The sequence below is a fragment of the Rhinolophus sinicus genome, linkage group LG01 (assembly GCF_036562045.2).
Source record: "Rhinolophus sinicus isolate RSC01 linkage group LG01, ASM3656204v1, whole genome shotgun sequence".
Taxonomy (NCBI): Eukaryota; Metazoa; Chordata; class Mammalia; order Chiroptera; family Rhinolophidae; genus Rhinolophus; species Rhinolophus sinicus.
In genome coordinates, this window is record NC_133751.1 from 190,973,807 (window position 1) to 190,997,108 (window position 23,302).

Genomic DNA, 23,302 nt, shown 5'->3' on the forward strand with positions numbered 1-23,302 from the left:
TCGATGAGCTCAGCAACACATACTCCGAAAACCAAAGAGAAAGAAGTTATTTCACTGGATGTGAAAGAACTCTCCAGTGAGGCTGTTGGCACAGGCCGAGTTTCTCCGAGGTTGATCCTAAACACCAGTATCAAAATTCTTAAGGATGCTTATTGGAACTCCAGATTCCTAGACCCTACGTGAGAGCTTCTGAATTGTAAACTCTGGGGGCAGAGCCCCAGAATCTGCCTTTTTATCAGGTTCCCAAGCAGGGCTGGGACTAGGGTGGGGCTAATGAGAGGCTTAGCATGCAGCATTTAAGGACATGCTCACTCCTGGGGCAGAACCTACCCTTACATAATCCTGAGAGTGAGCACGTCCTTAAATGCTACTCCCCAGGCCCCTCACCTCCCTCACCCTCATCTGGTCTTGCTCCAGAGGCTTGAGAATTCTGAGGCAGTGTTTCAGACTGAACTGTGTCCCCTCCAAAATGCGAACATTGAAGTCCTAACTCCCAGGACCTCAGAATGTGACTGTATTTGAAGATAGGGCCTTTAAAGAGGTAATTAAGATTAAATGAGGTCATTAATGCAACATGACCGGCCTCTTCATAAGAGGAGGAGATTAGGCCACTGACACAGAGGGAAGACCAAAAGAGAAGCCAAAAAGAGAGGCCTCAGAATGAAATCAACCCTGCTGACAGCTTGGTCTCAGACTTCTAGTCTCTAGAACTATGAGAAAAGAAATTTCTGTTGCTTAAACCACCAAGTGTGTGGTATTTGTGATGACAGCTCCAGCAAATTAATGCACACACCAAGTTTGAGAACAAAAGGAAAAATAACATGGGGAAAAGGGAATACTTTGGATAAGAAATCAAGACACAAATCAAGGACTGTAAAAAATATATTATACATAACTTTATTTTCCTTTTGAATTCAGAGAGTTCATACAAATTTGACTGCCTGAACAAAGCAAACCACATACCAATAATTACCATAGGGCTTTATTGATCCAAAAGTACTTTCCAGGTAAAATGATTCACTGTATAACTCTGGTTGCCAGAATCATAATGATGCCACAATTGAGATTTATTGCCCACCTTTACAATTAAATAGTAAAATCTTTTGGGAGATCATGATACTTGGTTATTAATTTGAAACTATTTCACTTTTCAAATACCTTTCTTAGAAATAAAAAGTATAATCATAAAGTATGTTAATTTCCATTCCTAATTTTTTTTTAAAAAACACAAGCTAAAGCTCATTGATTGGGACTTAAAAAATGCATGTATTTCAAGAATAGATTTTGCATAGTCAAAACTGATAACATTAAAAAAGCACAAGATGATTTTTCCACATAAATTATAAGCTTCTATAAAGTATACAAGACTGAAGGCATTCTCAAGACTGAAGGCATTTGGGGACACAGGACACCGCCTTCTTTCCTTAGGTTAGAGTTTGGCTTCACACTTTAAGGAGTCTTTCATCTTTTTGACAACAGTAAGGTCCCCTGTTCCCTTGGGCCAGTTGTCATGATCTGTTAAGTAAGTGGAAAACCTCACGTCACATGCAAATCTATTAACCTCAGAAGTCCTTCTAGTTTCCACCAATCCCTCTTGTTATTTTCCCTGGTTCACCCCTTTTCTCAAAAAGAAAAAAGCAATTACTAGGACAAATGGCATAGGTTTTGAGAAAATCCTGGATTTGAATCCCAGCTCTGCCACTTACTAGCTTTTCTGAATTTGGAGAAGCTACTCCTTTTGAACCTTGGTTTTCTCATCTATTCAAGGGGATAACAGTATCTATCTTTTAAAGTTGTGAGAATTTAAATTTAAATGTGACACTCTATGCACAGTGTTTGGCATACTGTAGATATTCAATAAATATTACTTCCTTAATAATACTGATGATTTTAAAACAACATGCTTACTTTGTACCAGGCACATCTAGTTGCCGCCCCAGCATCCAATCCCTCATCTCCTCTTTCCAATAGGCTGTTTGCACCTAGGATTCCATGAAGCTCTGGGTAAGCAACCCCATTTAGACCACTGACTGATGATTGGCTGACCTAAGTCGATCAGTGCACTCCATTCCTCTGGTTATTGGTTGAGCATGGACATTTGCATAAGCTGGTCCAAAGCAGAATGGGTCTCAGAACTTTGTTAGAAATGCTGAAAGTCATCCCCCTCCCCCACTACCGCCTCCCTCTCTGTCCAGCTGGATGTGAACAAAGAAGCATAGCTTTAGGAGCGGCAGGTAGCCATCCTGCAACCAGGAGAGTCAGTCTTAAGACAAAGCCAACATCATAGAAGTGAAAACAGAGCTAAAAGAAAAATAAGTCTTTGATGAGATCATGGAGCTGCTGAGTCAAGTCTCACCTGCTTTTCAGTTATGGGGGGGCAACAAATTCCTTTATGCCTTAAGCCAATTTGAGGTGCATCTGAAAGCATCCTATCTGACCCAGGGCTTCAAATGTGCATTATCTAATTTAATGCTCCCAACAGATTACCAAATAAATACTATAAGTGCCCCCCTTGATAGACAGGAAAATGGAGGTTTGCAGAAATTAATTTTCCCAAGATCATACAGCTAATCAGGGTATAGCCAGCTTTCCATCCGAGGCATGCTCACTCCAAGGCTGACAATCTTAAAGAAAACACTAGAACGCAAGGCTGAATGTTCCCACTCACAATTTCAGAGAGTATATTCTTAAAAAATAAATGTGGCTGCTTTCCCTAAAAACTCAAAAAATGTTTTTGTACTGATAAAAATAGTGCTAGAAATACAAAAGAAAATCATTTCACTGGAGGACGGGAGAAGCAGTCATCTAGGGTTTCTTTCCCTTAATAAAGTTCTATAGTAAAGATATTTCAGTATTTTCTGTGACTAGGAACATTTCCTTTAAAAATCATATCATGAATATAAACATTTTGCACATTTTGATGTTCTATTAAGAGAAAACCCTTATCTTTTAAGTAACTACTTAAGACATTTTGGAAATGTGAACATTAAAAGGCATAAAGTTAGTGACTACTCATTTCTTCACAGCTCACCTGGTATGTCATACATGTGACTATACAGAGATTGGCCACCATCCACATCCACTAACTGTCCGGTGATAAAGGAAGCTGCTGGACACAGCAAGAAGCATACCAAGGGGGAGACCTGGAAATGGAAGCACACACATACATACAGAAAAGTAGACACACCCCAGTTTGGGCTGCTTCCAATTTCTGCGTAAACACCTCTCCGCGCACATGACTACAATGTGAATCGTCCAGTGTGCTGCACCATAATCTGACAGCACATAGACAACTGCCTTTTTCTATTTGAGCATCATGACAATCAGACAAGAGATTAAGGTGAAGACAACGTGCTTAGTTTATGCTAAACACTGTCAAAGGATGGGGCCACCACCCAGTATTATTGTATACAGAATGAAGGAATCTTTATGTATCTCTTCCCCCCAAATGAGGGGATGCTGCATTGCTCAGCTCCTAATACAATATTTGCCCACAGACTAGGCACCATTAAATAATATTGAACTTAATTGAAGCTATCTGCTAGGTAAAAAACATATAAATATTCAATGCTTGCTTTAACTTTTGGAGTTCAACATGGAGCTAAACTGAACTAATAAAATTCTGATAATTTAAAGACTTAACAAAGGTCATGGTTTCTTGGGTGAGAGAGTTGTAGTTTGGCTGGATTTGGAAAGGAGCTTATTGGAGTGAATCTTCCTAACTGGTTAACTTTCAGAATTGAAGGTAGTTTTCATCAATTAGTTAGGTAACAAAACAAGTTCACCTGGTATGATGATTGTCTCAAGGAAAAGGACGTGTGGTTGAGTTTCAATCTGAACTAGACACTTTTTCCATGAAATACCATTTTTTTTTAGTTGAAAGACTGACTAACAAAGTACAGTTATTCATACTTGAATATTGGGCATTTTTCAAAAATGAACATAGTGAGACTGGCACTTCCAAGGAAACACGTGACAGTATTTGTTGTCTATGATAACATTTGAACTTTCAAGTGAAAATTAGAATTTTGGAAAACTTGCACTTGTCACTATGAGTTTGACAATTTTCTATTACTTTAAGATTTTTATGAAGAGATGGGTGGTGATGTTAACTAGTGTAATCTTTTGGTATTTTACATCAACACTTAGAATTGTGTGTCAATGTCTAGAAGATCTGAAAAACTCAGTGAACCAATATTTTCCAAAAGACCAATGCCTGATGTTACAAAATCATCTATGGGTGAAAGACCCAGAAAAAGTGCAAGAAAAACCAATGGATTTTAATGTAACAGGGTACAAAAATTCCACTGACATGGTTCCAGGTTCCACACTGCAACTAATCTTTAAAAAATTGCTACTTGTTGACTATTAATGAAGAAATAGCTACAATAATCTGAAAAGGCTATTAAAATGCTCCTCCCTTTCTAACTGTATATCTGCATGAAGCTAGATTTTCTTCATATGCTTAACCAAAACTACATATTGCAACGGATTGAATGAAGCGGCAAATATGAACATCCAGCTGTATTCCATTAAGCCATACATTAAAGACATTTGTAAAAATGTAAAACCAATGTAAAAAATTGTTTTCTTTCATTTTTGAAAAATGTAGCGATTTTTCACCAAAAATATTACTTATTTTAACACACAATGCATATATTGCTATTATTTTAAATAAATTGATAAATATTTCTCAAATTTCACAATTTCAATTTCTAATACATTAAATATAGATATTATTCACATACACAAAAGGAGTGTTCTGTCCAAAATAAAAATTTAATCCTATAATTCCGTTGATTAAAATCCTTTAAAACTCCTCTTAGTTTTCAGAATAAATATCTAAATATCTTGCTTAAAATGGCTCATCAAATGTTTAATTTAACATTTAATAAATCATTTTCATAAAATTTAATTTGCAAATCTGTTTCAGTTCAAGAATTCCATTTCTAGAAAGTTATTCCCTCACACAAGAGTACATGACTATGTTCAAGGATGTTCACTGCAGAATTACTGCAATATCAAAAAATATAAATAGGAGGCGGCCAGTTAGCTCAGTTGGTTAGAGCATGGTTCTAATAACACCAAGGTTGCTGGTTCGATCCCCACATGGGCCACTGTGAGCTGCACCCTCCTCAAAAAAAAAAAAATTTATATATATATATATATATTCTAAATGTGCAACAACAGGGTATATTAAATATATTATGGCACATCCATAGCAAGTTGCAGAAAACTTGCTACTTTTTCTTATTTTTGTAAGAAAAAGTCGATAAATATAGATATTTTTGTGGGTGCATAATAAATTTCTAGAAAGATATACATCAAACTGATAATAAAAGCTAGTTCTAGGAATTAGAACACATTTGCTTCAAGAGTTTTATGGTTTTCATATTTAGCACTTTAGTATATCTGAAAATTATTTTGTATGTAATATGAGATAGGGGGTCTAATTTATTTCTAGATGAACAGCCAATTGCTGCGGATTTTGCTGAATGGTCTCTTCTTTCCTCACAATCTGACATGCTTCTTGTATCCTATAAGCTCCCATATATACATAGTACTGATACAAGAGTCCATTCTATTGCACTTATTTTAATCTATTCCAGCACCAGATGTAAATAAGTACAGCTTTACAGTATGTTTTGATATCAGGAAGGTCAAATCCCCCCCATTATTCTCATTCAACACATTTTTGGCTGTTTTTACATAAATATTTTTCTAGACAAACTTTAGAATGAATGTGTTAAATTTCAAAAATATATTAAATTTATACATTAGTGAAACTTGATTTTAATAAAATCGATTCTCTCCATTGAGGAATTTGACATGCCTGTATTCTGGTCTTTTTTTTTTTTCTGTTCTTCAGTAATAAATTTTTTTTCATTTAGAGCTAAGTTTACTCCAGGTGGTATTTTAGTTTTTATTATTACTGTGGAAAAGATATCCTTTTCTAAAATTACATTTTAAGACTGATACAGCTAACATTTAAGAAAGCTACTGATTTTTACATCCTTCAATCTGGCCACCCTACGGAAATCGTGTGTGGAACTCCAGAGAGTCATAATCGTGTGACTTACTTAGGGTCCTGTGTACCAACGTGTGTCATGTGATAAAATAACGGAGCTGAAAAGTGAAATGAAACAACAAATACAAGCTGCTCTTAAATCACACTGCACCCACTCCTGAATCAAGACTGATGTGAGTATTCAAAGCACAACCAGGGTATTTGCCAAGGGCCAGAAAGCCCAAGGAAATGGTTGGTGGCAATGGGAGCAATCACCACCTCTGCGAGCCAACCACTCTATGTAAAGAGGACAAAATAATGTCATCAATTTCCAAAGTATAAAACAAAGTAATTCTAATTAATGTTAGAAATATATATTACCTCCTCAGGAACTCCAAGTCTTTTAGCTGGGATTCTCTGACAGCTCTTTGCAAATAATTCTTCTGCCAAATGACCATAGTTGTCAAAAGCAGTCTGGGAATAAATGACTCCCTATGTTTAAAAATAAAACAGGACCAAAACAAAGCACACAAAATTAAAATTTAATCGTAAAGACATCAAGGCAATCTATCAACCGATACCCAAAATTAAGTGGTTTCAGTTTAATAGAAAAGTTCACATTTCTAGTATTAATTTTTCTCAATATTGTCAAAGAAATATAGTCAACCACCATTACAAATGGATTATCTGAATGCTCATTTTGTGACCTCCACTTCCTTCAGAACCAGCCAAGCCCTAGATTTTTTTCATAAAAGACTTGGTTTCTGAAAGCATAAATACACGAATACATCTGTGAGGCACTTAACTGGGAACAATGGGACAGGAGTCTATTTTATCTTCCACTAGGCTTCTCTGTTGTATAACACAGGACTGGACTATGATTATGTGAGACTTAGAAAATGCAGTATTTTCAGGGCTTGTCAACTACAGGGAAATCACAAATAAAACATAAATAAAACATTTGAATCCAACATAAATAAACTAAAATTGTTCCCTGGCTTTCAAGGGTTTATAAAGCCAAGAAAATGACTCAAAAACTGTAACACAGGATACAGCTATTTTAATTCGCTCAAAACTACAGGACGTTATAGGGAGGAGGAGAGGAAACAGGATGCATGGAAGTAAGATGAGGAAATTTGTCGGGATGACTTACTCCAAGTGATACTGGGATGATATATGGGTTTCTAATTAAACAATCTTCTAGAAGTATTATGGTTCAGACGTTAAACCTAAAAACGTCTCAGGAGGACAAATATAACTTAGTAATTGCTTATAACACTAACATATCACTAAAGTTTTCAAGAAAAGCACTTTGGGAGGCCAGTATTCCAAGGTATCAACATTAAGAATGGAACTCCATTTCATTTATCCTATAAATACCTGAGTGTAACAGGGGCATGGTAATGTCGGCTACGAAGGACTGAAGAGAAATGAAGTTTCTGGCTAGGAGCCTGCAATTTGTTAGAGATGAGATTTTCTACTAATATCAACAAGTCAGTTTATGCTTCGTTCCCACTGAATAGCATGGATAACAATAACTATAGATTACACAGACGGATCTATAGATGATATCCACAGATGTTATAGAGTTTCAGATCAAGGGATGATTACTATCTAAGCAATGAGCAGGAAACATCACTGAGAAGTGGATTTGAGCTGAGTTTTGCAGGATGAGTGAGATGTTTCATTTAATGTCTCTCAGTACATGGCCAATATGCAATATTCAAGAAAGCTCAAGCTGTATCTTACTTCACACAAAAATGATAGTTTTTGAAGTTAATCATATTGTGATTTTTCCCCCCATCACTTATATTACGTTTCAGAGAATTTTTCTCTTGACTTTTAATTGATCTTTGACTAGGAGTTAGGAGTTCCTTCCTATAACTTTGACTTTAAGTTTCTCTCTCTCCTAATACAGAAAGGATTACTGATATGAAAAGAAATAACAAACAAAATGATCCAGAAAAATGCATTCTTTAAAGCAGTGGTTCTCAACATTCACTGTGCATTTGAATTTCCTGGGTGGCTTTTAAAAAGACTGATGTCTGGATTATGTAGTTTGGATTCAAGATTATACATCACTATTTTTTAAACATCTGATAATTCTCTAAGATACAGCCTGGATTGAGAATCATTGCCTTAATTTTTAACCTTCTTGACAATCCAATCAAAGACTATTTATAAATCAAAGGCTACTTCCTTCTGATTTTAGCTACTTTTAAAAGCCAATCTTTTGTAGTACACACATATATTAAAAATACCTCTGTTAAAAACACAAAATAAGCAGAAGAGCACAATTTGTCAACAGCTTTCAGATAGAACGTTTACATACAGGGGCGACACAGTTGATCCGTACTCCACTGCTGGCCCATTCCAAAGCTAAGGTTTTGGTGAGGTTGTAAACACCTTCTCTGGCAGCGCCACTATGCCTTTAAAAGACAAAATATAAACATTATAACCAGAGTGACTTGTCAGAGCCCTACAACCACAAAATATCAACATTATAATCCCAATGACTTGTCAGAGCCCCACAATCACATTCCTGTCATGAGGTTGTCTTTTTGAGTCTCTGGACAATGGGAAAGAAGTAGGCCCTTCCGTAGTAAAGCCAAACCACAGCGACCTGATGGTCACACAGATCTCACATTGTGTAGTCCCCCAGCTCACATCAGTGTAAGAGAACTCTTGTGAAGAACTTCTCTCTTATGGAGGAAAACAAACCAATTGGTCATTTCGAGGGTTACAAGGGTGGTTGTTTTTTAAATCAATTTTAGCTAATAAGGGATAGGAAATTCATACATCAGGCTAGAAACAGTTTCTATACAGTTTCTAGACGTACCAACATTTAAATAAATTTTAATATATTTCCAGACAAGAGGTTGAAAATAGGTAGGTCTGCATCCGTGTGGGGGTCTACAGAAAGTACAGATACGCTATGGCTTAGACTTTCTAACGACAAGATCCTCAGAACCAAGTATGTAAGATCTGAGGGTGTACCTGCTTCTCATCAGAGAGTACCTCCTGAGCCCAACCTCCCTGAAGAAAATGCAGGTCAGTTCCAGTGTCAGCTGCGGCAGCCCTGCTGGGACCCCAGGCAGAAGCCACTGCTCCATCTCTTGGAATTACCTGAGTGACGCCATCACCGTCAAATGTGGCCACAATTCTGTTGCTTCGGCACCCAAAAGTCCTAGTGGATCTACAGGACAGGTTCCCTTGCCCTGTCTGTCACCACCAGTGCTAGGAGGGGCCTTTCTGGAGCGACATTCAACTGAGAAGGATGACAGAAAGACGACCAAGCTCCTCTATACCACTAGGAGCAAGAAGCAGAGGCAGGAACTGACATGCTTATGTAGGACGTACAATGACATCCTGGCCCTTTCCTGAGAGGAGGACCTAGAGGTGTGTGCCCACTTGCACTCAGCACGATGACCAGGGCAACCGCAGGAGGTCCTGCCTCTCCAGAGAGGGCGCCACAGTTACACAGAGCCCCTGAAGAAGCCAGTGGCAGTCAATCAGAAACCAGGAACCACCCAAGACAGACAACCACTAGAACTGAGAGAGAGGTAGAAAAACAGAGACAGAAATTACTCTCTGAATTTGAGCACCTGAACCAGTTTGTAGACCATGAGCTCGAGACAGGGGAAGGGTTGCAGAGAATGCCACCCCAAATTTGACTATAGAAGTTTAGGACATTTCACTCCCAAATAGGCCACTTTGACATGTCGATTATTTTGAGCTGTTGGCACTTGAAAAACAGCAAATGCAGGGAAAGGCTTTCTCTGAACTCCCCTTTTCTGCCAGAAGACAGATCCTCCAAAAGGAACTCCATTGTCATAAATCCTCTGCCCCAAGAGTTTCACCAACTATGAAAGATTAATTCTTGTCACAGGAGAGGAAACTAAAAGTCGACACCATTCCCAAACTTTGTCACAAACTCTCATATCTCCCATCTCTTCTTCCAAGGGCCCACTCATCTTTCCTAAAAAACATCCACTCTCTTCTACAAGGCCTATATCTCCCCTCCCCTTTCCTTATTAAGATGGTATTTAAGTCTGATTTCTAAGCTACCCCAGGGAATTACTCATGTTCCCTGGGTATCTCCCATGTATCCCATGAATAAACTTCTGCTTGCTTTCCTCTTGTTAACCTGTCTTTTAGTTCAGGGGTCTCAGCTAAGAACTCAGAAGGTAGAGGGAAAATTCTTTTTCCTCCTCTACACAGTTCTCTCAAGGTTTGCAGGAGAAAAGGGACATTTCGTAGAAACTCAATGCAAATATAACAGCATTTTCAGACTACATTGTCACACTCAAAGATCCACGAAAGGAGGCAGAGAAGAGTGTGATGTCAAGAGCACCGGCAACAGGTGTGAAAGCTTGAAAGCCCCAGCTCGCTATGCCTTGACGTCTTCCTCCTTCATAGTATTCAGCTCTGCAGGAAATTGAAAGAAGTGACTCTGGATCCCAAATCAGCACTGCTGGATGGCTAAACTGCTTGTCTCTGGGATTTAAAAAAAAGTCTGTAACCTTTATAAAGAAAAAGCAGAGTTCATCTGAATCCAAAGAGATTTACGGCATCTCCAGTAGTCCTGGGTTCTGAAGGATTGACTCTGGCTGGCACAGATGGATGAGAAGCCTGAGGGGGCCATGGAGGGTTCATAAAGACTTCATTCTCACGAAGGCAAAGGGACCCTGTCAGAGGGTGGAAAGGTGACGATGGAAGCTGTGGAATGACAACCATGTTGAATGAGGTACTGTTCCACTTATTTTTCTTTGACAGGAAAAGCCCAGAGGGACTGGCATTTATCTGGACTATGATCCAGATATGGGTAAGATTTCATCTTACTCTTTGAATGACAGGTCTCACATTCACTCATTTACTGATAAACTTTCTGAAGTACTAACGTGATTTACTATCAGATGTGATTTAAAACCTCTTACAATCTGTGCAAGAACAGATTATGAAAGATAAACTGCCCGTAGGGTTGTCACGTTGCTTCATTGTCTTCGTGTAAGTTATAAATAGGAGGCAGAATCATGTGCGACTCTCAGTGAATTCAGCACTAACAAAATTTTAAAATGCTCCTACAACTTATACACATAAATGAAATCATATGGTATGTGCTCTTTTCTTCTTTTAAAAAAAATATATATATATTTTTTGGGGGGGTAATATTGGGGGGCAGTGTGTTTTTCCAGAGCCCATCAGCTCCGAGTTGTTGTCCTCCAATCTAGTTGTGGAGGGGGCAGCTCAGTTCCAAGTCCAGTCGCTATTTTTTTTTCAATCTTAGTTGCAGGGGGCACAGCCCACCATCCCATGCGGGAATTGAACTGGCAACCTTGATGTTGAGCGCTCACATACTAACCAACTGAGCCATTCAGCCGCCCCTCTGGAAGCTCAGAGGCAAGTCGTTGTCTTCAATCTAGTTGGGGAGGGCGCAGCTCACTGGCCCATGTGGGAATCGAACTGGCAACCTGTTGTTCAGAGCTTGAGCTCTAACCAACTGAGCCATCCAGCCACCGTGGTATATGCTCTTTTCCATCTGGCTTCTTTCACTCACAACAATTATGAGATTCATCCATGTTGTTGCATGAATCAATAGTTCATTCCTTTTTATTTCTGACTACTATTCCATTATATAGATACATTACAAATGTTTATTCATTCACCCATTCATGGGCATTTGGGCCACAAAAAATTATCTGTCCATGGGACATGTGAAGTGCTTTTTGGCTCACCTCTTCCCCTTGTAATTGCTGACAATGACTCAAAAGATCAGCAGGTCAGTCTAAACTCCCTGCATAGACTGTAATGGAAAATAGACTAGCCTTAGATGAAATTAAGAAAAAAATGATCAAAACCCCCATAGAAAAATGTGCCGAGATAGTAATATAGTTCAACCACATACAAAAAGAAAGAAAAAAAGATATCCAGATAGTCCTTCAACAAATGAAAAGATGCTCCACTGTGAATACCACTTCTTGCCCCTCAGAGTTGTCCAGAAATTGAAATACCCATGTTGGGTAAGGCTGTGGGGAACTAGCACTCTCAAACATTGCAGGTAGCAGTGTAAAATGGAAAGAAATTTGGAAACCTAACGGTATGCATTTACCCTTCACTCAGCAACCCAACTTTCAGGATGTACCCTGAAGATATTCCTCAACAAATATGAAACAGAAATTTACAATGTTATTCATTGCAGACTTATTTGTAATACCGTGTTTCCCCAAAAATATTAAGTTTTATATTAAGTTTTGCTCCACAATACGCGTTAGGGCATATGTTCAGGGGATGTCTTCCTGAAAAATCATGCTAGGGATTATTTTCCGGTCAGGTTTTATTTTCGGGGAAACACAGCAGCAAAATGTGAAAACAATACAAATTTCTTTTAAATTTGAGACAATGTACTCATATTCATTTGAAACAATGAATTTGAAAAGAAATCCAAAGTCCATAGCGGTATACCAAAAAATTTAACATGATGAAGGGATAGTTGTAGCAGAAGTCTTTTAATGGAAGAATAGCAGCTAATAAATAGAGAATTCTGAAATTTAAAAAAATCAACATTTTCTCACCCTCAATGTAATAAAGATCAACAATGTTTGCTAAAATCATCATGGCAAAGAGAATATTCACAGAGTGGCAAAATATCACCCTACGGATTATAGATTACTTAATAATTACACAGGAATTAAGATCATGATTTTAATTAGTAAACAGGTGATTTCTGGGATGAGAGGGTATAGAGGATTTGACTTTCTACCTTATACAGCTTTATATATATATATATATATATATATATATATATATATATATATATTAGCATGCATTGTTGTTATTACACTAAGGTAGGTCCATTTCATTAAAATCAAGATTCTATGTTGGAAAATAAAAATAAAACTTTTTTTAATTTAAAAAATGAAAGTAATCAGAACTTATAAAAGATACTAAAGAAATGAGCAAAAGTAATCTTTTTTAAACTAGACTTTTTAACTGCTAAAAATATGGTTTTCAAGTAGCTCCCTGGCATATTATTTTTCTACCTGGTCTACTTGGATGAACTTTTAGACTGTTACCAAAGAATCTATCGATCCAGCAGCAAGCTACATTAGTTTACTGATTTCTTTTCTTAAAAAAAAAAAAAAAAAAAAAGTTTGCTTGTAAAAATTTATCAAAATCAGAATGAGTCAAGCATGTCAGACTTCATTATGGAGTAACAATTTAGCAGTTCTGCCTAAAATTTAGTAGGCATATTCATGATATTCAAATCTAAATTAACATAGGTTAGTTTCATTTCCACACCTTAACAAAAAAGATGTCTCCAAACAATGATGTAACATTGGACTAGAACCCTGGATTAGGGTTCTCAGATAAAACACAGACCATTCAGCTAAATTTTCACTTTAGATCATGAAAAAAAATTTACCATAAGAATGTCCCATGCAATATTTGGGACATATTTGTAATAAAAAAAATTATTAAATGGGGCATCCTGTTTGTTTGTTTTCTTTTCTTGGTAAATATGGCAACGATAATATGAATGGGAATGTTTTAGAAGTACATTTTTAAAGTTCAAATAAAAGGAAGTGGTAAGTATTGAGATTACAACTTATTAAAGGATTAATGATCTAGATTTAAGGCATTTTCCCTATCCTACTCCCCCTATTCAGAGGACAAAACCCAAAGACAATTGTTAAAATCAAAAGCAAAGGGAGACAAGCCTTGAAAATTCCCCAGCAGAAAACAAAACAAAAAAAAGTTAGTCATGCAAACGAAGCTTAACTTAGCTTATTTTGCAAGGCTAACTTAACCTGGGTCATCTATTGCTTATGCCCCTTGAAATTATAGGCAAACTTAAACTGTTTTCCCAGGTGTATGAGGTAACCGCAGAAAAACTGAATACTGTAAACAATAACTGTGCAGAATAAATAGTCACTTCGATCTCAATATGTAAACTGCTTTATAACAATATAGCACTCCTGAGCCTCATTCCATGTTTTGGCTTAAGTGCTCCCGGTTTGCAAATTGTCTTTTTGGTATGTGCACAATAAAATTGTACTCAATACTACTTCAGTGATTTCCTGGTTTTACTGGCTATTTCTGAACCTTTGATACATAGGGAAAAACGTATTAAAATGCTTACGCAGCTCCTGGAAATCCATTTTTAGTACTCATAATGATATTGACAATAGATCCTCCATGCTCTTTCATCCAGGAGTTGTAAACTGCAGGAAACAAACAAATGAAAATCATACTAAAGTGTCTTGACCCTATTTGATATATTTTAAATTTTAATTTTTGTTTCTTCTTACAAAAAGCCTGATTGAGGTATAATTTACATACTGTAAAATTCATCCACTTTGTGTACATTTTATTGATTTTTAATAAATATACAGAATTGTGCAACCATCATCACAATCCAGTTTTAGAACATTTCCATCACCTCAAAAAAGGCACCTTTGTGCCTATTTGCCGCCTAACCTATCTCACAGCAAACACTCATTTACTTTCTATTTATTTGCCTTTTGAACATTTCACATATGTAGATGAAATCCCACAATATGTGGTCTTTTATGCATGGCTTCTTAGAATGTTTGTGAGGTTTATCCATGTTGTAACACTTATCAATAGTTACTTTGTATTGCTAAATAGTATTCCATGTATGGATATGCCACATTTTATTTATTCATTCACCAGCTGATGAACATTTAGATTGTTTCCATTTTTGAGTGATTATGAACATAAGTCTTTATATAGAAACAAGTTTTTACTTCTCTTGGGTAGATACCTACGGTTGGTATACAGGGTTATATGGTAACTCGGTTTAGCTTTTTAGGAAACTGCCAAACTGTTGTCCAACGTGTCTCCACAGTTTTACATTCCTACCAGAAATGCATGAGGATTCCAGTTTCTCCACACTATTATTGTCTGACTTTTTGATTATAGCCATTCTAGTGGGTGTGAAATGGTATCTCACTGAAGTTTTGATTTGCATATCCTTAATGACAAATGAAAGGTGCTGAACATCTTCTGATGTGCTTATTAGGCATTCACATATCTTCTTTGGTGAAATATCTATTAAAATCTTTTGCCAATTCTTTCATTGGGTTGTTTTCTTATTATTGAATTATATAGTTCTTTGTATATTCTGGATACAACACCTTTTCACATATGTGATCTGGGAATTTTTTCTCCCAGTCGTGACTTATCTTCTCATTTTCTTAATGGTGTCTTTTGAAGCACAAATGTGTCTAATTTTCAGTCTAGTTTATCAATTTTACATTTTATGGATGGTATTGTTGGTGATATATCTTAGGACTTTGCCTAACCTAAAGTCAAAAAGGTTTTCTCCTTTGTTTGCTTCTAAAAGTTTTATAATTTTATTTTGTGCATTTAGGTCCATGATCCATTTCGGACTTTTGGTTAACTTTTATTTATGGTGTGAGGTAAGGGTCATTTTGCAAGTGGATATTCAACTGTCCTAGTCCATTTGTTGAAAAAACTATCATTTCCCCATAGAATTGCGTTAGTACCTTTGACAGAAATCAATTGACCATAAATACAAGGGTTTACTTCTGGACTCTGAATTCTGTTCCTTTATCTATACATCTATCCTTATGCCTGTACCACAGTGTTTTCAAACCAAGAAGTAGCTTTGAAATCAAGAAGTATAAATCCTCCAACTTTCTTCTTTTGTAAAACTGTTTTGGATATCCTGGGTCCTTTGCATGTCCATATATATTGTAGGACCAGCTTGTCAATTTTTGCAAAAAATTGATAGGGATTGCATTGAACCTACAGATCAATTTGGGAAGAAATGCCATTTTAATAATATTGAGTCTTCCAATTCATAAGCATAGACTGTCTTTCCATTTATTTAGATCTTCTTTCATTTCTCTCAATAACGTTTTGTAGTTTTTAGCATATAAGTCTTACACTTCTTTGTTAATTTCATTCTTAAATATTTTATGATTTTTGAAGCCCAATTTGACATATAGGCATCCATTCTATTCATACAAATGAAGACAAGGCTAGAGATATACCTCAGGACTCTCTTCAACAGAAATCTAATTTTTAGAATGTAAAGACCAGAAAACAATTCAATACTATTAGAAAATTAAGCAAAAATAAATATGCTTTCCTGTGAGTTTTTACCAATTCTTAACATATGACAGTGAAAAAAAAAAAAAAAGGAGTAAAACCACTAGAAAAGAAGACATGAAATATTAAATCTAAGATAACTTTTTCACATTGCTGAAGTTGCAATGTCTTCCAATTGGTGGCAGCTTGCAATTACAAATAGTACTGTTTTTACTTTGTTAACAATATATAAAATAATGATGCATTTCACAATTGACTATACATTGACTCAATGAAATACGGTAGTTATTTTTAGACAACATCATTGTATATCTAGAAACCCGAAATACTAATTTGACATACTATTAAATAAAGCCACAAATCATTAGATAAAGCTACAAGATCAATTTGAAAAAATAATTCGTCTATAAACCAACAATAATCCAGTTTGGTAAATTATTGGGTGGGGAAAAAGCCCATTCAAAAGAGCAATAATCATAAAAAATATCTAGGTGTAACCTTTATAAAAAATATGAGATCTCCATGACAAAAACCACGAAACTTTGCCAAAAGATAAAAGAAAAATTCATTAATGAAAAGACATGTCATCATGGAAAGGCAATATTTGAACATGTTAATTATTTCCAAAGTATTAAAAAGTTTAACACAATTCCAATCAAACTCCCGAGAATTTTTGAGGGAGAAACTTGAATATCAAATTCATCTGAAAGAATAAATGGTTATAAATCGCCAAGAAATGTGTGGAAATGAAATCAAATAAAGCAGTGTGTGCCACGTCAAATATTTTAAAAATTTGTAAAATGATTTGACCCTAGCAGAAGAAAGGAGAATAAGTTTATTTAAATTACCTTAGATAATCTGCTTCTGCTTAAATACTACCATACATTTTACAGTGCAATTATCTTTGTGTTTCTCCCTTAACACTTTCCAGGGCTATTATGGCGATACTTCTTCAAGATATTTGGGATAGTCATCAGATGCCAGTCACAAGTCCAGGTTGTTGTTACCTGGGCTTCTGAGTGGCTATAAATCAGAGGTTCCCATAACCATAACCTCCTCCTTGGGTTCCACTAATGTGCCACAGCGGCTCACAGAACTCAGGAAACCAGTTTACTCACTAGATTACCAGTGTATTACAAAGAATATTAAAGGCTATGAATCAATAGCCAGATGAAGAGCTACATAGGACAAAGTCCTAAGCAAAGGAGCTTGTCCTCACAGAGTTTGGGGCCCAGCACTGCGGCATGTGAAGTGTTATGGTTCATCAACCTGGAAGCTCTCTGAACCCTATCCTTTTGGGTTTTTATGGATGTTCCATTACATTGGCATGACTGATTAAAGTATTGGTCATTGGTGACTGACGCAACTTCCAGTCCCTCCCACCTCCCCAGAAATCAGGGGGCGGGACTGAAAGTTCCAACCTTCTACTATTCATAGTTGGTTCCCTGGCAACCAGCATCACCGCCATCTTTAAGGGATTTCCAAAAGTCACTTTATTAACATAAATTCAGTTGTGGTTGATAAGGGTTTATTATGAATAACCAGACACCCATTTCACCTTTATGGCTCTGAAGTGATTTCAAGAACTAAAGACAATAGACCAAATATAACAAAAGATGCTCCCATTGCTTTCACTGCTCAGGAAATTCCAAGGGTTTGGGGAGCTGTGAGCCAGGAACCGTGGATAGAAGGTGTATTTACAAATCACAACATCACAGTCCCTCACGATTATGGAACAACCATAACATCGCTAGACTATCTACCTAGACTTTTTATGTGAAGGATAAATAAACTATTGGGGAGGAGGGAGTAACTTCCCTCTACCTTCCTAGATTCTTCCAGCTGGTCTGATAAAATCTACATGAGAACGATTAAGAAGAGAAAATAAGCAATTTGAATGATATACATGGGTATGGGAACCCCACATACATGAGCGAGTCAGAGATCCCACATATGTGAGAGGTTCTGAGAAAAAGTTAACAAGAGGTATATATGGCACTCTGAGCTACGGAAGAGGTAAGGGGCCTTGGGGCTTCAGAGGGGAGGAAAGTCACTGAAGGGTATATGCATATGTTCAGCACTTAGATGTTTGCCCTGCCCTATAGACAGGGCATAAAAAGGAATCTCTGGTAATAACTCTGATTATGGCTAAGGCCCCCAATTTAGATTCTTCTAGGTAGGTAAGGAAGGGGTAGATGCTTCCCCTGAACTTGCAAGGTCTTGATTGCCTTCAGCTCAAAATAATCCACATGCCAAAGTAGCACATCTTAGGGACACTGTTCTCAACCCCTTCATTATCTTATTTAAACTGTTGTGTGTGTTTTCTGGGTCTCTACACTGGCGCAGCCAATCCTGTATCACAACGAATGCAGAGCTTTATATTGCTAGTTAAACTAAAATGAAGCTCGGGAATGTCTGCAAGAGCTTTGACTTAGACATACTAAGAATATAAAGCCTAACTCATGTTGGGCTAAAGATCCTTTGGGTCAGAATTATACTCATTCTACATTTTGCATCATGAAAATGTCTTGGACAGTTTGAAAGGAAACCCTTGTGTTACCCAACCTCAGGGGTTTAATGTTTCCACATTATGTGAAACATAACCTTTAATCCAAAAACTATTGGTACATCCTAATTAGTAGTTAGAAAAAACGTGGACTCTGGTATTCTCCCAAAAGACTTGACTGAATTAATTAACAGGCCCCTGTAACAGATTTAATAGATTCATTTCTTAAAAACAAAGTAAGCGGGTGAGTTTAATTTCATGAAAAACTTTGTAGCTATACCTGTGTACAGATCCTTAATCATTGTCTCATGTTAAATTCCTAGAAATAAAATCATAAGATCAAAAGATATCATATTTTATGAATATTGCCAAGCTACCATCCAGAAATGTAGCGATTTACATTCCTATGTTGTATGTGAGTAAATCAGTAAATGTTGACGCCATGGAGCTTCTGAGCCCCTAACAACTTCTTTTTCAGGATTCTCTATGATCATTAAACACACACCCTGACTTCTGAGGTGACTGATCAACTTGCCTGCTTTGCACATGTAGAAGGTGCCTGAGAGGTTGGTTTCAATCACAGCATGCCATCCCTTTGAAGTGATATGCTCAGCAGGAGACATGTACTGGCCTCCTCCATTGTTTACCAAGAAATTGATCTTCCCATAAATATCTAGGGTGGATTTAATCAAATTATTCACCTAAAGAAAGACATCAAAAGCAAACTGGTTAATAACCTAATCTGCTCCTTGGACCGATGGCTAGCTCTGGGATAATAGAGTTTACAATCTCTCACTGTCCATGGCAACTCTAGGTACCACAGCAACCCCAGATTATAAAGCTAAATTTGTAATTTTGCTTCCCTTCCTCTCCTTCTCCTGAGGTGACTTAATCAACCATTAGACTACTCTCTTTCACAGGGTATGCTTCTCATGAACCTTATCTGAGACAGCTACCATAGGAAAACCTGCAGCACAGTCCAATTTAGGAACGACTACTACAAATTAAAATGAATGAATAAGTGATACAGATATATTTGCATTACCTCCTCTTCTTTACGGATATTGCATTGTATGGGAGTGACTTGAGACTGGCTGGTGGCAGGCAGGCTGGCCTTCAGTTCATCGGCAGCAGATTTCAATCTATCAAATTTACGGGAGGCAATGACCACATTACAGCCTGAAGAGAAAACAGCCAAGTAAGTAATTTGCTTTCACTGGTTAGCCAAATTCCACAAATAATAATGTTTAGCACATATTGCCTGTGTTCTAGTAAAAAGAGATGAATTATGATTCCTGCTTTTGGTCAAGATGGAGGAAATAGGAACTGTTTTTTTTGGGGGGAGGGTCGGGGGTTGTAATGCAAATGCCTGACTTAACCTGTGATTGCCTCCGTATCCACTTCATAGATGGCTATCTTCAGTAAACACAGTGCCACACAGGAGAGATAAAGAGCCAGGTCACCTCCACCTACTGAGGCTCCTCTGTTCTAGAGATCTTGGTCGATTTTTCGATAACTGACCATTTGCGCTACTTGTTTTTTCGCTTCCTCTGCTTTAAATTCACACTCCTATATGTTAAACTCACCAATAAAGCGTGAGTCTGTCAAACTTTAGGCCCTCACCCTCTACCCCAATAAACACAGAACCCCAGGCCCCATGTTCTCTCTCTACCCCTGTCCTCACTTTGTGGCCCCAAATGTGCTATGTAATTTCCAGGTCCTGTAAGCAATAAACCCCTTTTTTTTTTTCTTCAAAGTTTCCTGATGGTTATTCCTGAAGAACATCTTGAAATCATAGTAAGAACCACAAAGGCCGGTCCAACCTCAATATTGGTTATTGATGGGCTGAGACCATAACAAGCCTAGTCACCAGAGCAAGAGAAAGTACTGTCTTGCCTCACAATTCCCACTTTCATTTTAACCATCGTCCCTAACTTCTGCTATAGGCAAAGAAAGAGAGTGATTAATGCGAGCACAAAGAAAAGAGACTGACTTGAATTCAACTTGAATGACCTTAGGTATTCCCTGATGGAATCAGGACTCCCAGTCTAACAGCACCTGTCCAACAAAGAGGGCTTCAATCCTGTTCACTAGATCCTACTCTCATGAGGGCTTTTAGCATCCTCTCAGAAAAAAGAACAATCAAGATCATTTGGATATGTAAGACAACACAATGATCAGCATGTTTAAAAGCATGTCTGAAAATTCAACTTGTAATTCGCACCAAAAAATAGTTGACTTTTCCCTGGTAACAGAATTGGCTAACATTTTATTTCATCGTATTTGCCCAACTTGAGTGTCTATAATAATTTTCAGAAAGTAGCCATTAATTCTGGCATAAAAAAGAAAGGTTAGAAAGTCATAGTAAAAATTATTTGTATATTATTTTGCTGAAGGAAATCCATTTCTAATACAACTTCACTACATATGTGGGTTTTTCTAAGTATATGAAATATTTTTAGAGAGGCACTCCACCTCTTTCATTGCAATCTCAAAGGGATCCATGGCTTCCAAAAGATTAGAAGACACTGTCCTAATGTTTCATTCTATCCTAATAAAAATAGTCTGCCACTGCGCCCCGGTTCTGACACGCAGTGCTTGGGCAGTGCAAACTTACCAAATTGGAAGAAAGTTCAAATGTATGAAAACCCACAAAGGGTTGTGCAAGGTTGAACCAGAATCCAACAAATCTGTATGAAGCCTAGTCTCTGACCTTCACATAAAATGATAACTGATTCTATTTTTCTCATGGATTTTCCAGAAAGGGCACAGAGTTTGGTGTTGAGTGGAGTGGGCAATAAAGGTGATGACGCTATACCAGGGCCAGATTAAGAAATGCTAATTTTCCTTTTTTTTCTCATTAAAAAAGACATGTATTTTCATTGTTTTCAACATACTTTTTTTTTTTTTTTAGTTCATACTATGTGCCTGGCATTAGAAATACAGTCGTAAACAAAGGCAACTTACATGTTCACACAAAAAATTGAAAAATGAAGACAATTTAACCCCTTATAATTCAAGTCATTTCCGGAAAAAGTAGTTGCTGTTAACAATGCTATAAACTTCCAGTCTTTTTCTGCATATATACTGTAGTTTTCATCAATAATCATATTAGAATGCTATATTTTTTTAGAATCCTACTTTTTTCAATTATAAGGTATGTATTTGTCTACATAGTCTTCAGTAGCAAGATGTTTAAATAGCAACATAATATTTCATTGCTATTGATTTAACTATTTTCCTTATAATGAATATTTAGTTTATTTCAAACGCTTCACTACTCAATACTATCTTTGTCTACATATCTGTGCTTGTCTCTAATTACCTCCTTAAAATAAATTACTGAGATAAGAATTACGAGGTCATGGAGCATGAATATTTTTAACATTTTGGATTCCTTTTTTTCAAATTGCCCTCTAGAAAGCTTGGAATCATTTACATCCTTGCCTGCCTTCTCTCATTCCCTCATGAATACTTTCATTTTCTTAATGTTTTAAAATTTTGTTATAAAAACCATGGCATCTTATTATTGTTTTATTTTGCATTTTATTGCCAATAAAGTTGATTATTTTCTCATATGCTTATTGCCTATTTTTAATTCTTCATGTGTTATGCTTTGTCCATATCATTAAAGCCCATTTTTCTATCAGTGTGTTAGATCTTTTCCTTATTTGTTTGTTAGAGCTCTTTATATAATACATCTGTTGTATATTGCAAATGTTTTTCTTCATGTGCCTTTAAAATACCCTTTTATTGTTTTTTAATTCAATGACAATATACATCTTCATATGGGTACATTTTATCTATTTTCCCCTTCGTGGTTTCTTTCCTTGTTTCTGTGCTTACAAAGTCCTCCTTTCACTCAAGTTATAGTAAATATTATAAGTGATGAAAGATTATATGATGGGAGCCTCTAATGTGTTACAAGCTTTACCGGTGAAATGAAGTCTTCCCATGTTTCCTAAACACTCATTAGGCCATCTATAGAAGGGTAATTCCCTACGGTTAATTCCATAGCATGTTTCCACAGGTCTCCTTATTCCCTACCTGGGGCACTAATACCCTGGTTCCCCGAAAATAAGACCTAGCCGGACAGTCAGCTCTAATTCATCTTTTGGGGGAAAAATTAATATAAGACCCGGTCTTATACTAATTTTTTGCTCCAAAAGATGCATTAGTGCTGACTGTCCTGCTAGGTCTTATTTTCGGGGAAACAGGGTAGTGGTTCATCACCCAACACTTCTCCACCATTTTTTGGAACTCGCCTCTCTCCCTCGCGGTTTCAATCTCGCCCACATCTACACTTCCGCAACTCCAGACTCTCCCACCCTCGCGTAGTGCTGCTCCGTGGCTCCCGACCCCAGGTAATGCCAGCTTGTGTCCCTACGGACCTCTAGTTCTGGGTCCCCTGGCCCAGGGGCCTGCTCACGTACCCAAATGCAGGAGTTCGCTCACAATGGCCTTTCCGATGCCCGTGCCCCCGCCCGTGACGATGGCCACTTGATTCTGTAGCAAGCCCGCGGTCAAGCAGCTCTTGCCCTTGGCCCAAGAGTTCATGGTTGTCAGCGTCTGGCTGCCTGCAGAGCAAAGCAACTTCCGTCAACACGAGTCCCGGGGATCTTCGCGGTGGGCAAGCCTCGGAGCCCACGTGGCCACCGGGCCCCGCCCCCGGCCCCCGTCCGCCCCGCCCC

General features: G+C 37.3%; 1 protein-coding gene across 1 annotated transcript; it reads right to left on the minus strand.

The window, feature by feature from the left end:
• Nucleotides 1–881: 881 nt before the first annotated feature.
• PECR (peroxisomal trans-2-enoyl-CoA reductase) lies at nt 882–23,245 on the minus strand. Its single transcript, XM_019727043.2, has 8 exons — nt 23,045–23,245; nt 19,657–19,790; nt 19,147–19,312; nt 14,148–14,229; nt 8,340–8,436; nt 6,389–6,499; nt 3,032–3,143; nt 882–1,515 (listed from the first exon to the last, which is right to left on the minus strand). The coding sequence occupies exons 1-8, from the start codon at nt 23,166–23,168 to the stop codon at nt 1,430–1,432; spliced, it is 912 nt and encodes a 303-aa protein (XP_019582602.2). The 5' UTR covers nt 23,169–23,245; the 3' UTR covers nt 882–1,429.
• Nucleotides 23,246–23,302: the final 57 nt, after the last annotated feature.